The sequence below is a fragment of the Coloeus monedula genome, assembly GCF_965178545.1.
Source record: "Coloeus monedula genome assembly, chromosome: 21".
Lineage (NCBI taxonomy): Eukaryota > Metazoa > Chordata > Aves > Passeriformes > Corvidae > Coloeus > Coloeus monedula.
This window is the reverse complement of record NC_138801.1, coordinates 74841-100263: the sequence shown is the minus strand read 5'-3', so window position 1 is coordinate 100263 and position 25423 is coordinate 74841. Positions and strand designations below refer to the sequence as shown.

Sequence of the window (25423 nt, the reverse complement as noted above, 5' to 3'; positions counted from 1 at the left end):
ATTCATTTGGACATAATTTACTTCTCCCTACTTAACTTGCACTTACTTTCTTCGCTTTGTAATTGCAGGTTTTCCCCTTGCCTGGGCTCCTGCTCCATGGTTGCTGATATCTGAAATCTTCCTACTTAAAGCGAGAAGCATACCGACTGCTGCTTGTGTGTTAACGAACTGGGTTATGGCCTGTGTAGGAACCAAAGACTTCCATGGTTTTATGGTAAGCATCATGAATTACTCCTATTTCTTCAGTTCCTGCGTTCTTTTCACCTGGTGTAGTAACTGTAATGGCCATGTGAGCTATCAATATTCATTGTATCTTTTTTTCTAAGACATAAAATAAAATCTATTTTATAAATAAATAAATAAATAAAATTTCCTTGCTCTACTCTACCTTTTCCTTATGGCGTATGTTACAGTGAAGAAGTGCACGATGAAGCCTGGGTAATGTTAATTTCAGACTGCAGTACTTGACATTTGTGTTGCTGTTATTTCTGGGATGCCTGACCACGGAATTAAGTCTTAATCCCAAAGGGAGATGAATACTTGGCTTTCATTGATTTAAAGTTTTTTTCCTATTGTTGTCAAGTTGGCTAGGAATGCATTTAAATCACAAGAAGGGCTGTAGCTCTTACAAGAATGTCTTTGAGACTTCAGGAAAGATGACTGCTTTCTCAAAAGGAATTGCAAGGTCTTGGAAAGTAAAGAATATACATTTAGCCAGAAAGGGAGAAAAACTATTTTGTAGTGTTAGTTTACAGAGTAAAGATCTCCAACTGAAGCAGGTCTCTGAAAGCCTAGAAGATGCCTGGAAACATAAACAAATGCTAGATTATAGCTTTTGTCAAAGATGGGTAAAGCTTAAGACACAAACAGCAATCTCATAGGTATGATACAGCACTTCAGAAAACTCAAATGGAAAAAGCAGTGCTCTGTGCTGCATCCTGTCTTTTTTATTTCTTGTCTTTTTACTTTCCAGATTTGAAAGTCATTAGTCCTGTATGTGTGAAAGAAACAAGTGGGGGTCAAATTTATAGTTTATTACATGTGAAAGAATAAACCATGTTTCTTCTTCACAAAGGTGATAAATAGCACTTAAAACAGTTTCAGATGTGATAGGACTGTTTCTATTGGGATGTCACATCTAAAACACAAACCATACATGCTGTCATATGACATTAAAAACAGTGGTAATACATCAGCACTTAAGACCAGTGGTAAAGAGTCTTCGACCACAAATGTAGCAACAGTCTTAACAATATGCAATTATTAAATTACAAAGCAGTCTGCTACCATTCGAAGACAATTAAACTGACATTCCAGATAGATAACACTCTGCATAGACCTTTACATAATATTTTCCATTCAACCAGGTACATACCTAATAGAGCTACAAATAAATATGCAGAAAATAATCTAAATTTTCTCTTCAAGTCAGGTGCTAGTACCACAATTTCCAGTAGCAAACAGAAGTCAGTCAGTTACAGGTCAGCAACAAAGTAAAGCAGCTAAGCAGTATACAGGCTGGTGAAGTTGCTGTGCTCAACTAAAAGGAGTAAAAATATTTTCTAACCTGCATGCAAGTACAGATGTTTGCTGCATAATCTCTTGAGCCTTCCCATATTGTTAGTATTAGGTTCCCAGGGTATAGTTTAGTCCTTCACAAAAACAGATTAAGCGTATCTGAGAAAACAGTGCTTTAACAGAATTAGCAAGCACTGTGCATATGAACCATGACATCAAATTGTTAACAATGAAAATAGCATGATACTCATTTTCATACACGGAAGGCAACAGAAAGTATTCTGAAATACCTTACCACTTGCTGATGGGATTTTTTCCTTCCCCTGCCTTTTGTGATCCCATTACTTTAAATTCCAGTGCATATAATCTCAGGATTTTTAATCCCTGAACATTTACAGTAGAAATTACAAGTATATATACCTGTATATGTATATATATTGAAAACCAAATCCAAATGGAAAGGGTTATGTATTTCAAATGCAGACTAAGCCAACAGCTCCGGAAAAGCCACCACATCTGCAAGCACAAGTTATAGGCCCACACCTTTAGGAAAAGGTGTTCGAGCTAGCCGTTACTGGTCAGATATACATAGAACAGCAGAAAATACATGTCAGGAGTAGCAATCTCAACCATATGTAACTAGTTAGGCAATAGTGTTACCTATTCCCTGCTCTCTTACCTACTGTTTAAATATTTATTCAGTTGACTGTCACAGTACTAAAAAAACTCAGTTTGAATCTATCAGTCAGAAATACTTGCACATTTATAGAAATAATCACATGAAGGCAGACAGCAAACCTGCTATTCATTCTAGGTGCATACTTGCACGTATGTTACGCTTTGAAAAACAACAGCAAACCAACAAAAAAACCCTCAACCAACCAATCAAACCACCCCTTCAAAACCTGAAAAAAAATCCTGACCAAAAAACCAACAAAAAACCCCCATGCACCCCCAGCCTCAAGAAACCAAACCAACCAAAACAAAGAATCCCTGCCACACCCCCAAACCAGTAAAGGACTATAACTAGAACAGGCCTTACTTCTTTTCTGGTAAAACCAGAAAACTGAATGTATGCATGTATTCACTGAACCTAGAGAGCAGTTCTCTTGCTACCATGAATAGCCATAGCCCTTTCAAATTACATGTGGGTCTTTGTTTCCTATTAGAAGGAAGTGTTTTGTTACTTTCAAACACTTATATAAAATGTGTACTGCATTGCCACTAGAATAAGGAACCGGACAAAAATTACTCCTAGTCTGCAATGGTTTCTAAAGCCCAAACTGGGCTTTAGGGACCTTGGGAAGGGCTTATCAAAGCCTCAGCCTTAAGGGCTGCATATTGTGTGTGTGTGAGAAAGAATTAACTTAGCTCATGTGTCTTGGGATTCTCGCGTCCTAGTTACACTTCAAAGTTGTGGTGGTAGTTTCCATGCATGCTTTAATTCAAATGCAGGACAAAGATGACGAGTAGCTCAAAATGTTGCATACCCATTTTGAACAGAATTTTGAATGGTGGTGCTTGGGTATGTGTGCTGGACTAGATGGTAACACAGTGGTCCCTTCTACCCTCAACTATTTTGTGATTCCATGCATCATTACCCATGCTGGTGAGAAGGCACAAGTACATTCTAAATTAACTGCCTGTATAATCTAATGCTTGCACCAAAGTAAATGACGTTCCTATAATTTAGTCAGACTAAGGCACAGTGATGAAGTGGTGACCAAGACCATTTAGCCAGAAGGAGTTAAGAGCCCTGCCGCTGCCAACAAATCCAGCACACTGGGATAGAAAGTATTTCTTGCAGAAACTTAGCCAAGAGTCCAGAATGGGCCTTCAGTTAAACTTAGCTTGATAGCAAGTGTTCAATCTGGTAACAATTCTTCCTTCATGGAAACAATTCCTTCCATCCATCTGTAGCAACTTTTTTCAGTTTTCCTATTGGAACAACACCCATCTCACATAGTTGTGGATTCAAAGATTATCTTTTCTCCCAACCATGAGATGGTCAGCCAACATCAAGAATGCAGCCTACAGGCAGCTTTGACACCTCATGTGAAAGGAGAAAGGGTTGTGCTTACATTGGACATGGCTACAATTTGTGCCTAAGACTATTTAAGTTTTAGAGAGTATATGCATGCACATGCTGGAAAAACAGAAGGCAAACAACATGGCTCCAATGCTGGAGTGAACGACAATATAGCCACCACAGCAGCCTTCCAACAAGCCTTGTCATTTTACACCAGTCTTATGAAGGAGAGTGTAAGAACTTTGCCTTTTATAAATGATGCACAAGAGCTTATGTATCCGTCCCACCAACTGCCTCTAGATTTTAATGAGCAGTCTGAATGGTAAGGATCTTTTGAGAGAAACAATGGCTAGAAGCTAGTCGTCCTCACACTAAGAGACAGAGAAATCACGGTGGTCTGATCAGACTACTAAAATCTCAAAGAAGCCACGTCCTTGTACAACAGAGGTTTCTCCTGTTACACCAGCAATTTCACATGATTGTGTTGGTATTTGGTCTTCTGATACAATAAAAGCAATAAAGATCTTCACAGAATTTGGTTCTTGTGGCTTGTGTGAAATAAAATTGGAGTATTATTTCCATGTTCTCTGCCTTCTACCTATATTCTGGGCTGCTCTCATACAGTAAGTAAGTAGTAAACTACATACACATGACTCTAAAGCCTCAGCTACCATTTCTAGGTGTCCTATAAACCAAACTGAATGTTGTATCCCTCTCTCCTTTCACCACATTAGGTATTATCCCTCTAAGACACTGATTAAGTACAGAAGCAAAAACTCAAGAAGTCAAAGCCTTGTTAAGGCACTTACTGGATACATTAAGAATGAAGACATTTAATTTTTTTGCAGGATTCAGCTCCTTCCTGTCCTATATGAGTAATAGTCTGTTAAGGTCTGGTAGTTCCTAGTGTGACCTGCTTAACAGCTTGTACCTGACCCATTAAGCCAAGCTATAGCATAAAAGCGGGTGGGAGGTGGGTGGGGATGCAGTTGCTGGGCTTCCCTCTTCAAATGATACCAACATCCCGTTCCAGATATGTACCATGAAGCTAGTATGATCTGGTTTTTCTAGCTTCAGTAATCCAATATCTGTACTCCTTATAGTTCATTTGCTAGATGTCATCAATGCTGTAATTACAGGCAGACCTTCAAAGGTTCTCTCTCTCTCATGCATGTGCACACACACACACAAATCCCCACCCCCCAACACTCTCTTAATTTATGGTAATACTTTACAGCCACTCCTGCACTTCTGGTTCAAGAAAATAACTCCTCCTTTATAGCTCTTTCTTCTGTAATCATGTTTAGGATACGATGCAAATGCCGTATCTATATGCGTTATGACTACCATCATAGCCAGTAGTCAAGCTTTCTGTCAAGATCTTCTCATTCTTCTTGTTTTCCCTCATGCTCCATCTCTAAGGCTAGTTTTAGATACCTGTGTTTGCTCAGGTTCTTCAAAACAAGTTTTAAAATCTCCATATATTGCTTCAACTGCTATCGAACAATGGTTTATCATTTTAAATCATGCTATAATAGCACAGGTGAACATCTGCAGTATATTTAAAATCCAATATCCTAACAGGGTAAACCAAAGTTTCCAGTTAAAATTTTAACTGAAGCCCCAGTTTTGCAACACACTGGTACACTCTTCAAAAATAGCCACAAGCCAAATACTACATCGAGAAAGCTGTTCAGGGAAAAAGCTGGTTCTTTTGCTTTCTAAAAATATGTAAGTGCCAGCAGCGACCCCAAAAGTGGATTCAGAAGTGTTTACAACTTCCAGGAACATAAGCACCACATGGTACTTTCAGATTGATTTTTTTTAAACCTTACCTGTCCAAATAAATAAGGATACGGTAAAGTAACAATCTCTGGAAACAACATCCTCAACAAATAATCACAAGTTTTCGCAAAGACTTTGATCTGGTACTTCCTTTTAGATGCTTATTAAGGTTCACCCCACACATCTAGGAGTGTGTAACCCACTACAGTAATAATAGCATTCTGCTCCTAGACTAATTACTGTTGAAAATATTGCTTCTGCTGTTGATTAGCCACTCTAGTTGAGAGTAAGAAATTATGCTTCCAGATAAGACCTTGCATATTTTCTTCAGTGAGGCAATTCAGCCATTATATACAATAAACTGAGAAAAAAAATCACTTTGCAAAACCAGGTTTACAAAAGCAAAAGGCACACATCTGCATATGATCATGCTTGAGCAGAAGTGAAATCATGACGTATGAGTGGTATTATGAAATAAAGTCAAGGATGCAGAAGTATTTCTACATATAGAACAAGAAACACTTGCTAATAAAGCTAAAAACATCATATACAGAAAGGCTGGAAGCATCACACTTTCATAAAAAAAAACCAAAACCAAAATAAATCCTTGCAAATGTGTTCTAGAGGAAAGGGCTAAAAAGAAAATATCAAACTTTAAATATAAACCCCTGTCCTTTAACACAGCAAGAGACAAGATGACTATTTCATCATAGAAAACTAGCTTATTAGCAATGAAATTTCAGTCTGCAGTTAGAAAAATACAACTATCTGGAATAATGACGTTTACTGTTGGTGCAAGCGCAGCCAACAGCTAATGCTGAGGCCTGCATAAGAATCTTTTTGTAGTCGAAGACAATTGGGGTTGGCTCTTCTGCCAGCAATGGAAAAATCCGCAGATGAACTACAGTAAGAGTTTTCCAGTAAATGGACTGGGGTTTTCATTTTGGGATTTTTTGTTTGTTTATGAGTTTTTTTGTGTTTTTTAATTTCCAATTTTAAAGAAATATTCTGAAAGTTTGTGTTTCCTATAGAAAGTTTCTCTGTTCAGGGATTCTTTATGCCAAAAGAGCTTTCAAGTTTCTCTAAACCATGAGCAAAGGAAGCACCATCTTCCTATCTCACCTGATTCTTCAGTGAGCATACCACAGATGCATCAATTTAGGGACTGACTACACTGTTTGAAATTACCTCGCCTGCAAGCCTTTTCTTCTTGTTGTTGTTTTGGTTTTTTAAAACAAAAACAAAAAAAGCCGTGATCTATATTATAAAATTCCTCTCCCCACATGAAATACACTGTTGTAAAACAATTCATGATAGTAGAAACAGCAGTTAACTTTGCTGCATGTCATTTAGGTACATCAAATTTTAAGAAGCTTAGAACAAGTAATACTTTTTGTTTACTTCAGTATCAGCCTAAATCTCTCATTGATTACCTAGTGTTAGAAAGCCACGAAAAGTAATGCTTCATTAACTGAGAAAACATACCTATGTCAAAGATATAAGCATCACCAAATCAGGCTGTGCTAACCAGAACACAAGTTCTATAAAGATTTATCACTAGTACTTCCAGCCACATTTTACCACCAGAAGCAGTGTTTGTGACACTGCCATAGAGCTTACAGAGTTGTAAGAAAATGTGAAGGAAGAAAGGTTTTAAAAGTGTCTTCATTTCAAGTCAATGATGTCTTCATCACATAAAGAAATCAGCTGAAATGGATAGCTAGATGGTGAGCTCTCCTCCCTGTTTGCTAAAGTATCAGGATCTGAACTAGTGGAAGGATGACGTCTTTCAGAATAGCCTTCAAATGAGCTTGAGATTATCCTGCAAAGAGGAAGACAAAAGTTACTTAAAAAAAATACACAGGTCAGGGCAGGAAAGAACAATGGTTACTCTACTTCTAGATTCAATCAAGTTATCCTGAAGACAGACACACACCATTACAACTGAGCTTCTTCCTGTTTTAGTCTACTAAAAATAATCAAAAAGCAGTATTAATGAAGCCCCTCACCCAAGTATTTTCCAAATAGGGAAATAAATCACACATAGTTTTACACTGCAAGAGATTTTTTGTTTTGTTACTCTCAGTCTCCTGTATCATGTCTGTATTCTGCCTACAAATGTAGGTTACAGAAACAATGAAAAGAAGAGAATGGCACTGGGGTCAGTGCCAAACAGACAAATGCTATGGTATTTTTTCACAAAATTTATTCTGAAAATAGCAACACAAGAGCATACAAAGAAAATAGCAAGAGAGTCTGCACAGCGCAGATGCAGTAGTCCAAATCTTAATAACAGGTTCAACTGCAGCGGGTCCCCACAAAATGCCATTTAGTCTTGCCTTGCTCATCAACATGTCTTTAGCAAAAAAATGTAATCGTTTCAGTACTTATAGTATTCAGATACTCTAACAAACACATTAGCACGAAATGTACATGGATATACAAAGGTCTCAGTCAGCCTCATGCCAACTGAGATAAGCATGAGCAGTCAATTCTGAAAATATTTACAGTCTAACTTAGGCTCTTTTCTAAAGGCAGTATATTTACCTGTCACTACTAGATGATCTTACTGCTCCCTGCTTGGGGTCTGACTGTCTTCGAGAAACCTTTTTTAGCTTCGGTGCACTTTCTGTCTTGGTTATAGGCTCATCCAAGAGGCCTCAATAAAGGAATAAAAGACTTAATACTCTCAACAGAAAATAAAGCATTCATGAAAATGTTAAGGTATCTGTTCCTGGTTTCCATTATTAACTATTTCTACCTGGCTTAGAATATAGTCATCTTATACATGATCAGACAGTGGCTATACTATTTGAAAATAATGCTTCCTCACAGTTTCCTTTTTAAATTTTAATAATTTATGAACACCAGCTGCATGTTACAAACCTACCTGTGATGGCACAAAGATTAGAAAGTATATGTTTGGCAACTGATACGTAACACTGAGGAATGAGGAGAGTTTACCCAGCAATTCTTTACGTGTTCTGCTTGCAATTTCTTTAATTTCCATACGAGATAAAGATAGCGAGTGCATAACTGGAAGAGAGGTAATGCCACTCGATGTTGTAGTAGTGATGACCTTGGGAGCCAAAGGTGACTTCAGAGGTCGTTCGATGCTTCGCCCAACCAGATTGCTGAGAGGTATTTTGTACAGGTTTTTGCATGGAACTTCACCTGAAAGAGAGAAAGAAAAAAGAACATCATGCATTCACAATAGAATCAGTTCTTAATAATTCCAGATGAAAAGTTATAAAGACAAGTAATACTTGTTGAGCTGGGCACTTTTAAACTGAAATGGCAAAGATCTTTCTTGCTCTAGAGATCTTTCAATATAAATAAGCTAAGAGAAGGAAGAAATACGAGCAATTTGACTTAGAGAGAAAAAGAAGATTGACTCTTGGCAACATGATGAATCAGCAGAGGAACCAGGAAGTAAATTTTTATGACTTGAGGCTGGTACTCTGACTATTACACTGCACTCTGTGCAGTATTTCCCATGTGTTTTAATATACTGCAAATATATTGGAGCCTGGATCCCAATTAGTTTAAATTATGACTCCTCCTCTTAGGTAACACAAAATACCACATTTTCCTAATTGCTAGAAGAAAAACAAACCAAAATCCCAAATTTACCATCAAATAGTACTGCCTTTAAAAAATTTAAATTTCCCTTTCCCTTTCTGCTAACAGTGCAGCAGCAGATTTAAGGAAGAAAGGTGTACCTACATCCTGCATTATCTAGCCGGTGGTCCCTTGTTTCTCCTTTATTGTTACACTACAGATTGACTGTTCACAGATCACGTTACAGTAAATTGTCTGTGCAAAGTTTTTCAAGGCTTCTTAATCTTGTTTTGCAAAAGAGCTTCAGCCATTCAGTGGTTGTTCAGCTTTTCTTAAATGAAAGGAATAGTGTATGTGAAATGTCAAGCTTTCTCACAGTTTTATGCCCCTTTTTGCATTATTACTTGTGGTCACATTGCGAAAGATTCATCAAGCTACTACTAAAGTTTAATTCCTCCCTTCCTACAGAAATTATTTCTTCAGAACAGTGCTACCATCTACTCAGAAAAGATACTACAGTGCAAAAGCTCAGCCAGGTGCTTTATATGTGTGGAAAATAGAAAATCTCTTATCTTCCAGACTTTCAGGTAGGAACTCACATTTTTTTACCATCTTTACTGAAGATCAGCCGCAACGAGATATGACAGCTGTTGGAACAATCAGAGATCATTATTCAAGCTGCCACATTACCTTCTAGAGAAGGAAGAGGAAATTCTGGCTTTTCGTAAGCTGTTGGTGTTTGAGGAGAACTCTTTGAACCCATTTCCTTAGAGCTGTCAGATGGTCCACTTACTGCAGCGGTAGCTTTAAAATAAATATCTGACTGAAATGACAAATAACTCCTCATTAGTACAGTGAGACTTTCTTAACCATCTTCTGATTCTCTCTGACCTTGATATAAACTAAGAGCTCACAGATGAACAATTATTGCGATCAAGTAGCACATAATTCCGTTTTGTTTGTTGCATTTTTAGCGGCAGCAACTTCTTATGTTAATTAGATCCCAACATATCACAGAAGTGGTCAAACACGATTTTTCTGTGTCTTACCCTTGATGCTACAAGTTGAAGCTCAGGCACAACTGCTGTATGGACCAAGTTCCCATTCACCACTAATCGGATCTCAATGGAATCAGTAGTGAAGGCAAGAACATAAGGGAAAGCACAGACTGCAACAAAATACAAGTTATTTGGCAAGGAAAAATGGTTAATTTAAAAGTTTCTTAGATGGTCCATGAAAACTGTTCTTGACCTCTTCTGGCATGTTCCTGTCCTATGAAAAGTGTTGTCTAACGTACTGATGGACACCAAGCTACATTGAGCCTCAAGAAAATGTCACTCTCCATGCCTGGCAGAATGTAGAGTGAATGGAAAATGAAAAACACATAAAAAGAGAAAGGGAAAAAAAGTTCAGCAAGGGATGAACTTGCTACCAAGGCTCCACTTTTCAAAATCATCATATGCAGAAACTTAGGTCAAGTGGCATCATGAATGCAACATGCTTATTCCCAGAATACAGTAATTCCACTAAAAGCCAAATGCAGACTAAAATGGTAATGCAAAAAACATCTACTAAAAAGAGGTATTTTCTTACCAACAGCATAAGGAACTTGATTCCAGCTGAAGTGGAAGTCATAAGCTGATGGCTGGACCAGCGGAGAAACTCCACTGAAAGGATGTATCTTTTTGTATTGACAAATATCTGTAGCAAAACAGAAAAAAAAGCATCCATCACTTTACACTGTAAGTGACCACCACCCATTTTATAGGCAGATTTTGCAGAAGGGTGGACATTGTACACATAATCAAACACTCATGTAAAAGTCCCTCTATAGCTACACAGATAAGCAAAATTTGCTTTCTCTGTCAACACAACATTGGAAAGATCAAAATAAAAGACCTATGTTTTAGTAAGTTGTCATATTTCACAAAGTAAGTATTACTGTTTCAACAGTTATCAGGTCCCTAACTTGTCTATAGATAGAGAAATAGGCAAGAAAAATTCAGGAAGCAGTGTCTGCAGAATTGTATTTCTCTGCCCTTCAAGTAGCCATATGTTCATGTAATTTACATTTTTTGAAGACTGCTACGCACATGGGGTATTACAGACACCAAGACTGCACAAATCACATAACTTGCACATCCATAAAACAGCTAGTATGACTAAAATACTTGAATTTCTAGTTTCTCCAATATGTGTTTAAGTTCCAAAGAAAGTATTTTGACAAACTTTCTGTGAAACACTAAAATTATTTTTGAATACAGACCTAGACTTCAATGAAAGAAGATCTACATATGCAGATTGAGCTATTGCCCTTTCGGGCCTTCCCTAAACACTTACAGTTATAACACAACAGTAGACCAGCTTCACCATCTTCATATACATCAATAGCTGCAACAAAATTAACCTGCAACAATAATGGAAAAGATTAACAAACAGGCACAGAATAGTGCGGTTATTACAACCGGGTTGTGACTAAGAAGCAATACAATCAGTTGGGGAAGTGCACAACCATAGGTAAAAGAAAAAAACAAAAAGATAAATAAATAAAAATAGCCTCTTTTGTGATGTAATTTTCAGGATGTTCTCAAGATGCAAATCAATTTCTTTTGTATTTGTTTCTGTGCAGTACTGAACATTCATAATCACACCCCAGTGTAAAGCAATGAAAACATATAAATTATTTAGCAATATTTAGAAAAATTAAGAATTTTGGGAAATAGGATGATTTCAGAAAGCTGTGAATCAACATGGTATGTTACAGATAACAATTATTTTCAAAAAGCGATCTTCAAATGCACATCATGACTTCAAAAAGATCAGATACACCAATTACTGGTTCAAAACCACTAACATTTACAGAGGTCAACAGGGATGTACCTAAGGACTATTGAACAGTCTGAATTTACAAACTGAGAAGCAATGCTGGTTAAACTGCAGTAGTTTTTACATAGATTAGGCTACATAAATTCTCTTAATTCAACTTTGGTTTTGTCTTTTACATTTAGATTAAAAAGAAACCAAAACAGCCACAAAAAGTAGGATATCTTTTCCAGAAATGAGCCCTTATTAGTGAAATACATAAGGTTGCATTAGACAAATGCTTCCCAAATCAGGTGTAGCGGGTTGAGTTCGAAACCGGGCAGAAACACCAATTAAATGTAGTGGTTTTGGTTCAAAATATTCATTACTTACTTATTTTCCTTCTGTGAGATAAGAATTAGGAGAAAAGCAAAGCAGGCACAAACCTTAAACAGTTGCAGTACAATGAAAGAGTTTTATTACTAATAGAATTAAAAGTAAAGAGACAATAACAAAACGAAAACAAATCCCCCCGCCTCCAGCCAGTACTTCTCTCCTTTTACCTAGCTCACACAAGGGATAACAGAACATGGGATGTTAGTCAGTGTTCCAGTTCTTGAAAAGTCTCTCTCTTATGCTTAAGGGAAAAAAGGGTTTTTCCTTCAGTTGCACGTGGTTCCCAAACTGCCACCAACAGCAGATCCGCCCGGAAACAAACAATCTGCTGTGTGTAGAACATCTCTCCCATGAAAAATCTCACAGTTCCTTCACACTGCAAAACATGGGCCATCACATGGGGTTATTCATCTTTTTAAGGATAAGTTCTTTTGGCCTGCACACAAAGGCTCTTCTTTGCCACAAGTCTCTAACAGCCTCTTACTACTATAAAGCCTGACATCGGCATTCTTCACAATCTTCACAGGCACACGAAGATACTCCATCCCCCCATGTTCTTCAAATGGATTAAAGAGACAAACAGTTTGTGGTATTACAGCTTCTTACCACGGCATGCAAGAAGGTTTCTTTTAAGCTGCCCGCCAGAATCGCGGCACCGCCCTCTTTTCTCCCGTCGCCGTGCTCAGCTCCGTCCCACAGGACTCACTTCTCTTTCTCTCTGACTCTGCAGCCGCCACATTGAAGGGTGTTCTTGTTCAGCCTTTACGGTGGGGAAAGCCTCGCTCCCTTTGTGCTGCTGGCTGCGTGGTGTCTTCTTCAGTTCAGCACGAAGTGTGCTGGCTGCAGACAGGAGGCTCTGCCGGCTCCCGTTGACTCCGCCGGCTCCGCATGGAGAGGAGAGAGACCCGCCGGTCCCCAGAAGCCGCGCTGGATGGGTTTAGCTGTGAGCAGTCCATGGCTGGGTTTAGCTGCCTGTGGCTCTGAGGCAGTCCCCCCCCCCAGCCACCCAGGGTCCGTGCCGCAGCGTTGGGAGAGGGGGAAAGGGGCAGTGGCCCCGGCCCGGCCCGGCGGGGCCGGGAGGCTCCGGAGCCCCCACCTCCCAGCAGGCGAGCTCCGACCAAAGGGGTAGTCCCGCCTTTCTGTGCGGTTTAAATATGTAAATTGTGAGAAGCGTAATTGGTCTTAAAGACTGTCCATCAACTCAGGGTCAGCCCAATACATCAGGGGAGAGGGCTTAGAGATTGATGCCATGAATGGCAGTTCTTTGACTTTCCTTGATTTAAGATTACTGTGCAGGTCAAGAACTGTTAAGCAAACCTGAAAGTTTACACATCCATACCAAATGCATTTTGGCCCATATTTGGTAGTGACTAAAAGCCATCGCTGCGCTGTCGTCCAGAGAAGTAAGCTGGTAACCCGTTTCAACATGGTGAAAAATCACTAGCTCAGGTCATATTAATTGTCTGCTTTATTTGTGTTCCTAAAGGAAATAAGGATTCCTGTGTGGAAAAGAAATGGGAGTGGTGGATGGCGATGGTGACGTACTTCTCCAGTCCCATTCTTTACTCGTAGTTGCTCCTCATCCAGATTAAGATTGATTCCCAGCACTGTGGAGAAGTTTACGCTTGATCAACCATGCCAGGAGCACCTCTTCATCACCAGATCCAAATAAAAATACAGACGATTTAAAAAGAAAGTAACTTACCAAGAACTATCAAATGAAAAGAGTAGTCCCTTATCTCATTAGCAAGAACAACAAAAGAGTAACTGTGCAAAATCTTCCTTTTTTTTTTTTTTTTTTCTGGTCTACAGCTACGGGTCCACATCCCTATTTAGAAACTAAATTGTCTGATTTTCTGAGGTTCTGGAGATCATGATCTTTTCTGGAGCAGCAAATACTGAACGTTTTTCTGAAAATCAAGACATTTGCCTAAATCCCAACCCTATGTCCTAGACAGAAAGATTCAGTTCTTAGTTGACTGGACAGCAGTTTCTTAAATAGAATATAAGCTATATGTAAATATTTTAGCCATAGTACATGCAAATAGGCAAATCTGAATAAGATACTGGTGGCCAACCACTGAAGTTATTCTGATGCAATTTTTTAAACAAAAAACCACCGATATCACAAAAATAAAGCAAAAAGCAAGCTATTGGCTAAGAAAGAAGAAAAACAAATTTTTGACAACAACAACATTCCAGAGCCTGAAACACAGGCTCTTTCCTAATGTGTCATATCTTGTAACTACCCCTTTTGGGAGTTATCATCATGTATCCTAAAAGGAACAAATATCTCAGAGTGCCCTAAAGCAGTGGTTATAGAAGTAAAAAGTAACACACATGAGCATCTCCATAAATTACACTCCTTGGAGGTCAGCACAGCATGCACTGAGTCTGCAAGAAATTATGTTCAGTGGGGGTCTTCAAGAAAAGTTTCAGTGATGAAAACTTACCCTGTTTGTTTCAACGTGATGCAATCTATAGGACTCCCCTGTACTCTCATTGACTAAATCAAACTGATGCCGATATGCTACGCAGATCATGTTGTCACTGTCTCCAGTAGGTCCATCCACCAGCGTCATAACCACTGGAGGGTCAGAAAGGCATATTTCCTATAACGTAAATAATAGAATTACTCTCTTTTTCAAGTTCCTACTGTGGGTACTGCAGGTACTACATGATTTTAAAGTGCTGTTCTCTAAGCACAGAAACAAAGAACAAGCAGAAACAATTTTTAAAAAATTGGAAAGATTTTTTTAGCATATATATGATTGGAACTCCACCGTATGACTTCTCACTTTTATTTGTCTGTAGGTTCAGGAAGATGATAATGCACACTGCATCTTCCCCACACCCCCCATACTAGCTCAGTGCTGCCCAGCGTATTAAGATAATTAGTAACTAGATTACACATACCCGGATGTACTGGAACTCCTCTACTGGAGACTCAGGAGATGACAGCAGAGAGGTGCTGGTTAAAGTGTTGCGTGAATTGTATTTCTTTGTGACAAGAAGTAGTTTGTTCCGAATAGCCACAACAATCCTCAGTTCACTTCCATGGTGAGTATTAATGGCGTATAAATGGCAGCCTGAGGAAATAATGTTCTAGACTCTAAGTGGTTGGGGTAGGGTCTGATTTTTTTGTTCTGTATTTGTATGATGATTAGTGCAACTGGGCTCTGATGGATGACTTGGCAACACAGAATTAAATACTCCTCAATAGGATTACACCAACTTCTAGAAAAAGACAAAAGCCTATGACTCTTTTGAAATCTGCTTTTACCCTTACTCCTAAGTACATGGATTGTCACTGTTCTGCAAGTTCTAGCTTTTCAAAGCAGTTTGCTTCTGAAGACCAGGAAACATTTATGTCTACAAAAATAGTGGGCAACATCCAGACTAATCTAAGCACTACTATTTAATGGGGATTTGCGAGCGTTCCTCCAACTTAAAGCGTGCTTTATTTCAGTCTAACATCCCCACAAAATTCTTCTCATACCTTTCAACCCTGAAATCCTATTTTTCTCTAAAGCTTTTCATCAGCAGCAATTGCCAAACAACATGGTATTTTTACAATATTCAAAAACGTCATGCTGGACTATACTAGAGTAGTTTTCAAATACAAGCTTAACATAGTTTGAATTGACTGTCCAGAGAAAAAACTAAAGGTGAACACCTACACCTGCCTAAAGAGAGCTTATAGGCTCCTGGCAACTACCAGCATCATACCACAGTGGACGTTTTTAACATAGGATAACAATATCACCTTTTGTTCTCTCCAGTTTATTTTCTCTGCAGTCGTATTTGCTTCTTATCACTTTTTTTGTCTCTATATCTTTTTGGACAGCACTGAGTCTGAAGACAAGGATACGAGATTCTTTCCCTGACGTATGGAGAGAACCAGGAAAAAACAAGTTAAAAAAAGAAAGCGGCAGTTTGAAATTAATACTTCCAATGAGAAGTAGCAGCTAACAAACAAAGCAAAGATAAACAAGCATAATACCTCTCTGGGAACAGAAGACTTACGACCTCTCTAGGATTTACAATTCTAGTAGCCAACCCCTTCAGTACAATAGCTGAGTTTCCCATTAGGTGGTGCTGCACCAAAGAATGATCTGAGCGCTCCGAAAAAGTGAAATGCACAATATTTTGCAAATATATTGAATCTTGCAAAATAACAAAAATGTAATAGATATAAACTACAGGGCAAGAGTAGAAGGGTTAACTTTAAGAGCTGAAACTATCCAGGTGAGCCACTGATAACTGCATCCTTAACAGAGTTTGAACCCTTCAAGATACAGACTGGTTTTGCTTATCAGTTCTTCAAAGATTGGCAAGTTAGGTCCAAGGACTAGTCCAGCTGCCAAAAGTATACAGTTATCTACTTCCATGACTAATCTGTTTTCCACGAAGATAGATACGAGTGGAATCTAAAATCCCTAAATTAAAACAAATAATTCAGTGATGCACTACTATTTGCGGTTGGAAAATAAGCAACTTGAGAGTAATTTCTAAGAAATGAAGTTTCTTAAAACGCAGGCACGGCAAGTTCACAGAATTACAGAATAAACTGATTTGGAAGGGGGATCAACGAGCCCAACTGCTGGCCCTGCACAGCACCATCCCCAGGAGTCACACCATGTGCCTGAGAGCATTGTCCAAATGCTTCTTGAACTCGGGCAGGCTTGGTGCTGTGACCACTCCTCTGAGTAGCCCGTTCCAACGCCCAACCATCCTCTCATTGAAGAGCCTTTTTCTAATACCTAACTTAAACTTCCCCTGACACAACTTCGGGTCATTCCCTCAGGTCTTGTCACTGGTCACCACAGAGAAGAGATCATCTTTCCTCACAAGGAAGTTGCAGACTGCAGTGAGGTCTCGCCTTAGTCACGTCTTCTCTGGGCTGAACAGCCAAAGTGTCCTCAGCTGCTCATCATATGGCCTCCCCGCTCAAGGCCATAAAAAATGTTTATGCTAAATTTATTACCATTTTGTCCTAGATATTGCCTCCAGTTAATGAGGTGCTCCTCCAGTGATAACTGGAGTGTTCAGTCTTTGTATCTGAGCTACTATTTCGGCTAGCTATTTTACAAGTATTCTTGGTGATGCAGATAATTCTGAAACACTACAACCGGGTACCCACAGCAAAACTCAAGAATTTTTTCTGGCTAATTTGAATGCACATACTCTTCAAATCAAGAAATATATGTAAACAGGCAGACATAGGGGAGAGAAAGTATTCCTGCCTAAATTAAGTGCTGTTATTTTTAGAGGTTATGCCAAACTTCAAAAGACCTTTTATGCTTCCATCATACATGATACATTTACATCTGTGAAGATGTGGTGTGTGGGCAGCAAAGAGTAACATGTATGGTAACTCCTTTCCTGGGCAGGCATTTCACTATGAGGGCAGAACAGTGACCACTGCCTTCAGTGAAATTGGTCTGACAGGCTTTTAAAGAGGAATTGGGGTTTAAATCCCATAAACCACGAGATGTGCACCCCTCAGGTTGACAATAAGCTTGCCTTTCAGAGACGAAAAATCTTCACCTTCCTTTGGTGTTTGAAATAGATCTGACTGCCTATAAAATTGACTATCATATGAACTTCTACGTTTTTTTTTAACCTCCTACAGACTGGGCTCTTCCAAGCAAAGCAGTTCTTCCTCATCCCACCACCATCCTTGTATAAAGGCGTTTCATAAAATGAAGATGGAACAAAAAAATACATGTTTGGAGGACAAAACAAATCAATTTTTTTGCCTTACCTTAAACCAGCAGAAGTCCCAAACAACCCTACCACAGAGTTAGATTTAACTCTCTTCATTAGAACTGAGGCCACTGCTACCAAAGCAATTTGTGCTCCTGTCATTGACAGCTGTGTTGTATTGGTTCTGACACCTTTTGGAATGCTGACCGAAATAAAGTCTTCCTGATAGTTAAGTTTAAAAAGTTAGCCTTGAAGCATATAACTCTTTACCCTAAAACCCCACAAAGTCTTTGAATCCAGTTTACAAGTCCAGTATGAGCATAATTTGAACTTGTTTTTGCTGTTGAAGTGTAGTCTGAAAACGAAACACAAGTATTTTTCTTCCATCACTGGTCTCAATTTCAACATCATGCAGATACAAAACAGGGGGCCAGAATTCTAGCAAGTATGGAAGAACTTCTACTTAAATGCTTCAGAAAGCATCCATATCAAGAATTAAAAATCTCCGCAGTTTTTTACATACGTAAGACCTTATCAAACTATGTTTGAATTGTCATGAACATGAATGTCAGCAGTACCTTGTTCTGTTACCTCAAGAAGGCCGCTTGCATCTCCCACCTCAGGTTTAACCAAGCGGTACAATGTTTTGACAATTAAATGCAATCATCTTCTCTAGAAATCTCACAAACTACGTTTCAATGTAACTACACTTTCCAGATCTTGAGAAATGTCACCCATCCTCCAGGTGTCTTGAGAGAACTGCAAATGGCTCTCATGTAGCTTGAGCTAGTTTTTTAAGATCCCAGGGTCAATTTCATCAGATGCAACCAAACTGGGCAACTCCCAGTCATACAGAAGGCATCATGTTTTACCCAAAGCTTGGGAAAACAGAACTTCAGCAAATACTGAGGAAACAGACATAATGTGGTAAAAAGTAATAAATCAACCATGTTTATAATTCTTTTCTGACACATAAAGATCCTGATCTTGCTTTGTGTATGTTCCCTTTATGAAACTCAATCACAGACTACTGGGTAAAACTACCTCACTAAAAAAGTGCACATTTCATGCACATTTAGTCCTTCCAAGTGAGACTGACAGTGAAATACTGACAGTTTAAACAACGTTAAAGCTATTTTATACCAGAAGCTTCAAGGAAATACATTCTATAGCTCTAAGACATGGTGACAATTAACAGAATATATACAATAAAACATATTCTTTCAAATAGTGACAGCGTAATTAATTACCCCCTCATTTCTGTACATCTGAATGAACATGTAATTCGGTAAAAAAACACTTGCAAAGAATGCTGAGTTCCAACAGTGGCCAAGGACAATGTGACCACTTTCAAGCTTGCCTTGAACAAAGCACGAATGAGCATTTAGGTATTTTCACCTCTAGCCTCTCCCCAGCCTTCTAGAAAGTAACAGCAGTTGCTGTATGTGCTCCCTTATTCTAAATAAAGCATCTAATATACTTACTGCTGATAGACACAATTGTCACGAGACAGACATACCAAGCAACAGCCAGATTCATGCAAGAACCCAAGAACAGGGACGTCTCCTACCTTTGTCTGTTCGGGCAATCAAAAGATCCAGAGCTTCCAACACATTCATCTGCTTTATTTGGAGAGTTTTATCAAATACTTGCACTGATGGTTGACCATCTAAAAAAGACACACATATGTATTCAAAATCCTGCTAAAACTTGCTAGACGCTGGTTTTGAACCATTTCTTTCTTGTAATAAAAGTCTTGGGTTTTTTCTTACAAAAACAAAGAGATTAAAAAAAAAGAACTGCACAAAGCTCCTACATGCGCCACAGCATCATAGTCAATACTTCCTCATGGGAAGATTTTATTATTGTCATGAATCAGATTATGCAACTGAAATCTAAAAGTGACATTCCTTTGGCAAGTTTGAGAATTATGATCAAGAACTAACTTCATTCCCTCAGTCCCACTGGCCTTACGTAGCACACAGAAGGTAATAAGGGGTCAAAGCAGCAATATCATTGCTAAGGGAAGAAGTAGGAGTTCATTGTCACATAAGCCCTTGGCTTCATGCTCACTATCATCAAGGGCTAAGAAAACCAGACAAGCCATTTAGACACTTCTTGAACCTGGATGCGATCTCCTATGGCTTTTCAGATGGTCAAGAAAACAACATCTGAAATAAGAAAACATTCAGAAATCTGCATTAACACTGGCTCCCCAATACGGCTCGATTCTACGGCAGAAAGGATTTTTGCAACTAGGTTACATAAATGCAATGAAATGACTTCAATTAGTAACTGTCCCCCTACATAAAGACCTACTAACACCTGAACAGAGCTTAAGAACATACATTTTCAAGAAATGGTCAGATACATAAAAATCGACACAAAAACACTAGATCATTTACTAACCATCTATTAACAAGATGCCAGCATCTGTAGAAACCAGCAAGGACTGGCCCCAAGAATCTGCACAGACAACCTCATGAGGAAAATTACTGCAGAAAGACTGAGATTCCCAAGGCTATGAAGTAACATAAGGGATACATATTAAGTACACTAAAAAATACAGATCATACAGACACAGAATGTGATGGACAATGGCAATAACATGTAAATGCTTTTGGCAGGATACTTTTCCAAACAGTATATTGTTTGAATTTGAAATATCAAAACTGAATCAATTTTCTTGCAGAGGAATCTCTGCATCAATTCTGGTTTGGAGACTCCTAAGTGTAAGACACATACCTGAAACGCTAGAATTAAAACACACGCAACTGAAACTCAGTGCAACCCTCACTCAATACTTATTTTCATTCAAAAAACCCAAACCTATATACTTAAAACGTATGTACCAGTATGCATATGCAGTTTGCTTACATTTTATAATTCAGTTTGTGATGTTTAGTTACTAGCACATGGTACAGTTAAAACTGCCTTTCTGCCAAATTGTTCTTCCATCCTGTGTTCTCTGTACTTACCTCCCAGAGCCTGCCCCTCCTCTCCCAATTTATATATTAGTTGGAATCTCTGAAATTCTAGAAGCACTTCTGAAGCTTCTGTATATAAAACACATGCAGAAGAGTGCAGTTGGCATACTTCACTCCCTAATGACTTCAAACAAAATCCAGTATTACAGGAAATGGAAACACAACTGAATTTTGTTTTAAACGTGCTGGAATTAAAATAAAAGATGATTGCATATGGAAGATGTCACTTTCATTGAATTTTCTCAGGTATAAACATGGTCACACTTGCTTTAATTTGAGAAGTGCTTCTGCCCCCAGGCTCATCCTTTATCAATCTAATAGTGACTGCAGAATCACTTTGACACTGTACCTTTCATCTTTTCTGCCGCAGCATCTAATTACAGAAATAAATCAATAGATACCATACTAGATAACACTTAATGTTTCATAACAGACAGTTTCACTCACCTCCTTTTTACAAAAGCTTGTGGTTGCCAAGTTAGCTGTGGTATCTCCTTTCACAGTAGTTTTCAATTTCAACGCCTAATAGAAACAGATGTTTTATTTAAACTGAGTTTTTGTCAGCAATACCCAAGCTAATGACTATATAAAAAGGACAATTTAGGACTAGAAAGTAATTCCAGTTTGGAATTCCTATGCCATTTTAAGTAATGAAAAAAGAAGCAGAATTCTGTATCCTGAACAACGTCTGCATAAACCACTAGATGGTTACTAGGTACCTTCTCAGCCAAAATACACATTGGCTGTTTCTTGTTTAGTTTTTGTTTTGTTTTGTTTGCTTGCTTTCTAAATGGCAACTCAAAATCAGAAAAGAAGAGTCAAACATAATAACAGAGAAAAACTTCCACTTCAAACTACAGAAGCTAACCATCTACACAGTTTACCCTATAATCTAGGTGGAGAGAGGATCCTCTTGTCAATTATACAAACCGACCTTTTATTTGCAAAACTTCCTAACAAACACTAAGTCAAACTATATATATGTCTATCTATATATATTGCCAGGCGTCCCAAGGACAAATGGTCACAGGATCACAAATTCTTCAGTTAGCACTAACTAGAAGCAAGGTGATTTTGAAAGGGCTAAAAACTCCAGGGAAATCCCGTATACACATAGTTTCATTGCCTTATACAGTAAGTCTGTTTAGTGCAGCCTATATACCTTCATTGCTAACTTTCACAGCAGTATTCCTGTAAGACTGTGACACGTGGAATTGTCACAGCATTCCTTAATGCACAGTTTAGAACTAGCCTAAACCAATTTCACTGTCCCCTGGAGTTTGCCTACCATCAAGTATGGCACTCTGTGAAGCAGCAGCGAACACTTGCACGCATCATTTGCACGTTTGCATTAAGCATGGCTGTTAGCTTACAGAGATGCACATAACACTTCATTGTATGAACACTTTAATTTCATCCCACCAGTGAGGAGATATCACCTTGACAATAAATAAATGATTTAAATATACTGCTGAATCAGTCTCAGTGAATTTTGTCTACCGTCTAAAAAGTCAACAGGCTATAACTAAAGAGGGAATACATTCCCAGCTTCGCAAGAATGATTATGAGTTACTTGGAAGGTATCTTGAAATATGTTCAAGCCTACAGTTTGTACCTTAGAGGAAAGATCTTTTAGGGGAGGGAAATATTTAAATGTTGAAAGAACCTCCAAGAAAAACACAAAGAGGTATCATGAATTTTTAACCCACGTAATAGGTTTCCCTTTGATGAAGACCACATTGAGGATGGAAGTCTTGTTTAAGAAACAGGTCCCAACTAGATTTGTTCCATGAACGTCTTATCAGCATTTAATTTCGGGGAGGTGGGAGCGGTGTAAGCCTATAGGTTTCCATACTTTCAATAACCATGCTTTTCTTGCTTTTCTTTACCTTCTGTAAAGTAAATGTAGGAATAAATCATTGGTTACCTCTGTCTGAATATTACACATTCAGCTTTCTTTATTTTCCAGTGCCACCTAAAGTGACTAGTTATTTCAAGGTGACTGAGGAAAGAGGTCTTTGCAGCTCTGCCAATCCAAGCTTTTATAGTCCTGAGATTTTTTTTGAACCAGCTCTCATCTGCCTAGCTCCATTTTCTACCTTTAACCAGATCTAGAACTTCTCAGACTCTTCCAATCTTTAACTCATTATGATTTAAAAAAAAAAGAAAAGGGAAGAGAAGATAATTGGGTTTTCTCGGTAGTGGGTTTTTGGGGTTTTTTTTTGGTTGGCTGATTTTGTTTGGCTGGTTGGGTTTGGTTTTGTTTTGTGGGGGTTTTTTGGGGTTGGTGGTTTTTTTTTTTTTTGGGTGGTGGTGGTGGTGGTTGGGTTTTGAATTTTTGTTTATCTGGGGGTTTTTTGTTTGGCTTGTTATTTTGGCTTTGTTTTTGCTCTGCTAACTCCTGCTGAGTTAAATCAGCTCAGAAAAGAAGTATTCTTAGGATAAGCTGCAGAACCATGAGACCAGTCTGGATCAAGAAGAAACAAGTGAGAAAGGACAGAGGAACTGAAGAGCATAGGCACTGTTGGCTTTTTTTTTTTGCTACAATGAACTGTCAGATGAAAGCAGACTAATCTAAATCATCAGGAAGTTGTACTTAGTACGGACTCGAAAAGTTAATAAGCCCATAGGAGATTGCAGTCGGCATTTGGTATGTTCCAAGATGTGTGGCATACACTAACAGAGAGACTGTCAAAATTTCTTCCTGACTAAAGCAGTCCAAGTATCTTCTAAGAAATTCAATCTTAAAAAAACATACGGAGGAAATCCATGAAAGATTATGCTTTCCCAAAGCACGGAAAAAGACAGAGTACTCTTCTGCTTGGAGAAAGCATCTGCTGCATGAAGCAGGGAAAGACCTTTCACATTTGATCCTAAGGTATGATTTTTCCAACCTTCATTTAACTCACGTATGATACAAGTATTTGTACTTGTATCACTCAGGCATTATAGAAAATACTTCCATTCATATTTTATTTGAATGCAACTTAAAATAATGCAATACTACAAAACTATTTCTGATCACAGAAAACTGCATTAAATCCCAACATAATTGCAAGCTAATCAAAGTCTAACAAAAGGAGTTCCACAGTCTTTGTAAACATAGCTGTATACCTTCTAAACCGATCCTACCTGACCAAGCCGAACAAACTCTGCTTGTCGAGCTTCCTCTTTCTTCCGTGTTGATTTTGGGGACTCTGGTAATACATCACTGAAGGATCTTCTATTGAGCACGTTCTAAAGAAGAAAATGTTTCTTTCTAACCGCATAGCTTCTCAGAGAAGAGAAACTGCAACTCTTCCAATCCTGGAGTGATTTACCTTACAACTTGTCACAGTTTACCACTGTCATGTTCTGTACAATCATACTACGTGAATATATGACATGAATATATGAAAAGTTTAAGCCGATCCATATAGATAAAAGAAATAAACAGTGGTGGAGAAAACAGCACCTTGTTAGTTTTAGAAATACTGAACTTATTTTTAGTTAGTTAGGAATCACCTTAAGAGTAAGTCTTCTCCATCTAAAATAAAGTTACCTCGTAGCTACCCAGGGGTAAAAATCATCCAAATGTACACATAATGGAACAAAGGCAGTTTCTATGGTGACAAGATTAATGCCCGTATTTGCAGTATCTAAATTCCCTCCTCCCTTGCTGCAGGTAAGCCTACACGAAGTATGACATTGTTTTGCTTCTCCTCACACCTGGTGAAGAGTCCTGTCCAGAAAGGACCATCTGCCAGCTTTCACATAACTGTAAAGTAAGTTATATGATAATCGGTATTTAGCTTAGTCATATGCCATTGAGTGTTCATTAGGATTACAGTCTTTTAAAATAAGAGAACATTTAAACTACTAGTTAGAACAGGACAGCACATGTGAGGGATGCAGAAACTTCTGACTTACATTTACCTTGTGTAGGTCAGGCATCAAGTCTTGGTATAAAGAGCGGATCAGCATGTCTAGAGTGCGTTGACGTTTCTGAGAAAATGTTGGTGTTTCCAACGTGGCTTTTTCACCATTTATTACTATAAGATTATGGGAAAAAGATATATTACATAAATGAACTTTGGCAATCTCCACTGACTGTAGTTTGCCTCTGTACCGAAACACCTGCTCTGCCCTTATTAATTTAGAATTTCCTCCTTTTTTGCCCCCCCCTTTTTTTTTTTTAGAAGTGAGCAACTCTTCCTTAAGTTAAGAGAGAAAAATTAGTAATAGAAGAATTCCACAAGGCATCAGAATAAATACCTAACTAGTAAAAACATTAAAGACAAACTGCTGCTCAATTTAAGCACTGAACAGTTTAAATGGGTAAAATGAGCTATCCGTCGAGCTCCTGTCAGGAAATCGTCTAATTGTAATCACCATGATCAATTCTCAAAGATTTCGTTCTCGCTGATCTAGAAGGGCAAATACAGGTCAATGAAAACTGCAACTGAATCATTACAGAATTAAAAAGTGCTGCATAGGTGTCCTTCAGCACCTTTAAGAATACAGTCAGAAAAGATGCTATTTTCAGGTTTTCAGAGCTACTAAATTAACACCTTCTATTACTAAATAATGAACAGCATTATAAATTCTTTCGTATCTCCGAGTCCTTTAAGAAAATGCAAAGCTAAATACGGCTGCA

General features: G+C 38.3%; 1 protein-coding gene across 3 annotated transcripts in view; it reads right to left on the bottom strand.

The window, feature by feature from the left end:
• Positions 1 to 959: 959 nt before the first annotated feature.
• GARNL3 (GTPase activating Rap/RanGAP domain like 3) overlaps positions 960 to 25423 on the bottom strand; it is a 40793-nt gene continuing 16329 nt past the window's right edge. For 2 of the 3 annotated variants that reach the window (XM_082295232.1, XM_082295234.1), the window contains 15 exons: positions 24697 to 24818; positions 23920 to 24024; positions 21235 to 21309; positions 20210 to 20321; positions 19371 to 19469; positions 15858 to 15974; positions 15008 to 15180; positions 14545 to 14703; positions 11234 to 11300; positions 10487 to 10594; positions 9943 to 10061; positions 9584 to 9716; positions 8297 to 8506; positions 7880 to 7991; positions 960 to 7154 (listed from right to left, as the gene is read on the bottom strand). In XM_082295232.1, coding sequence (XP_082151358.1) covers positions 6998 to 7154; positions 7880 to 7991; positions 8297 to 8506; positions 9584 to 9716; positions 9943 to 10061; positions 10487 to 10594; positions 11234 to 11300; positions 14545 to 14703; positions 15008 to 15180; positions 15858 to 15974; positions 19371 to 19469; positions 20210 to 20321; positions 21235 to 21309; positions 23920 to 24024; positions 24697 to 24818 — 1868 coding nt within the window. In that variant the 3' untranslated portion in view covers positions 960 to 6997. The remainder of the gene's footprint in view (positions 7155 to 7879; positions 7992 to 8296; positions 8507 to 9583; positions 9717 to 9942; positions 10062 to 10486; positions 10595 to 11233; positions 11301 to 14544; positions 14704 to 15007; positions 15181 to 15857; positions 15975 to 19370; positions 19470 to 20209; positions 20322 to 21234; positions 21310 to 23919; positions 24025 to 24696; positions 24819 to 25423) is intronic. The other variant, XM_082295233.1, reaches the window with a different exon arrangement.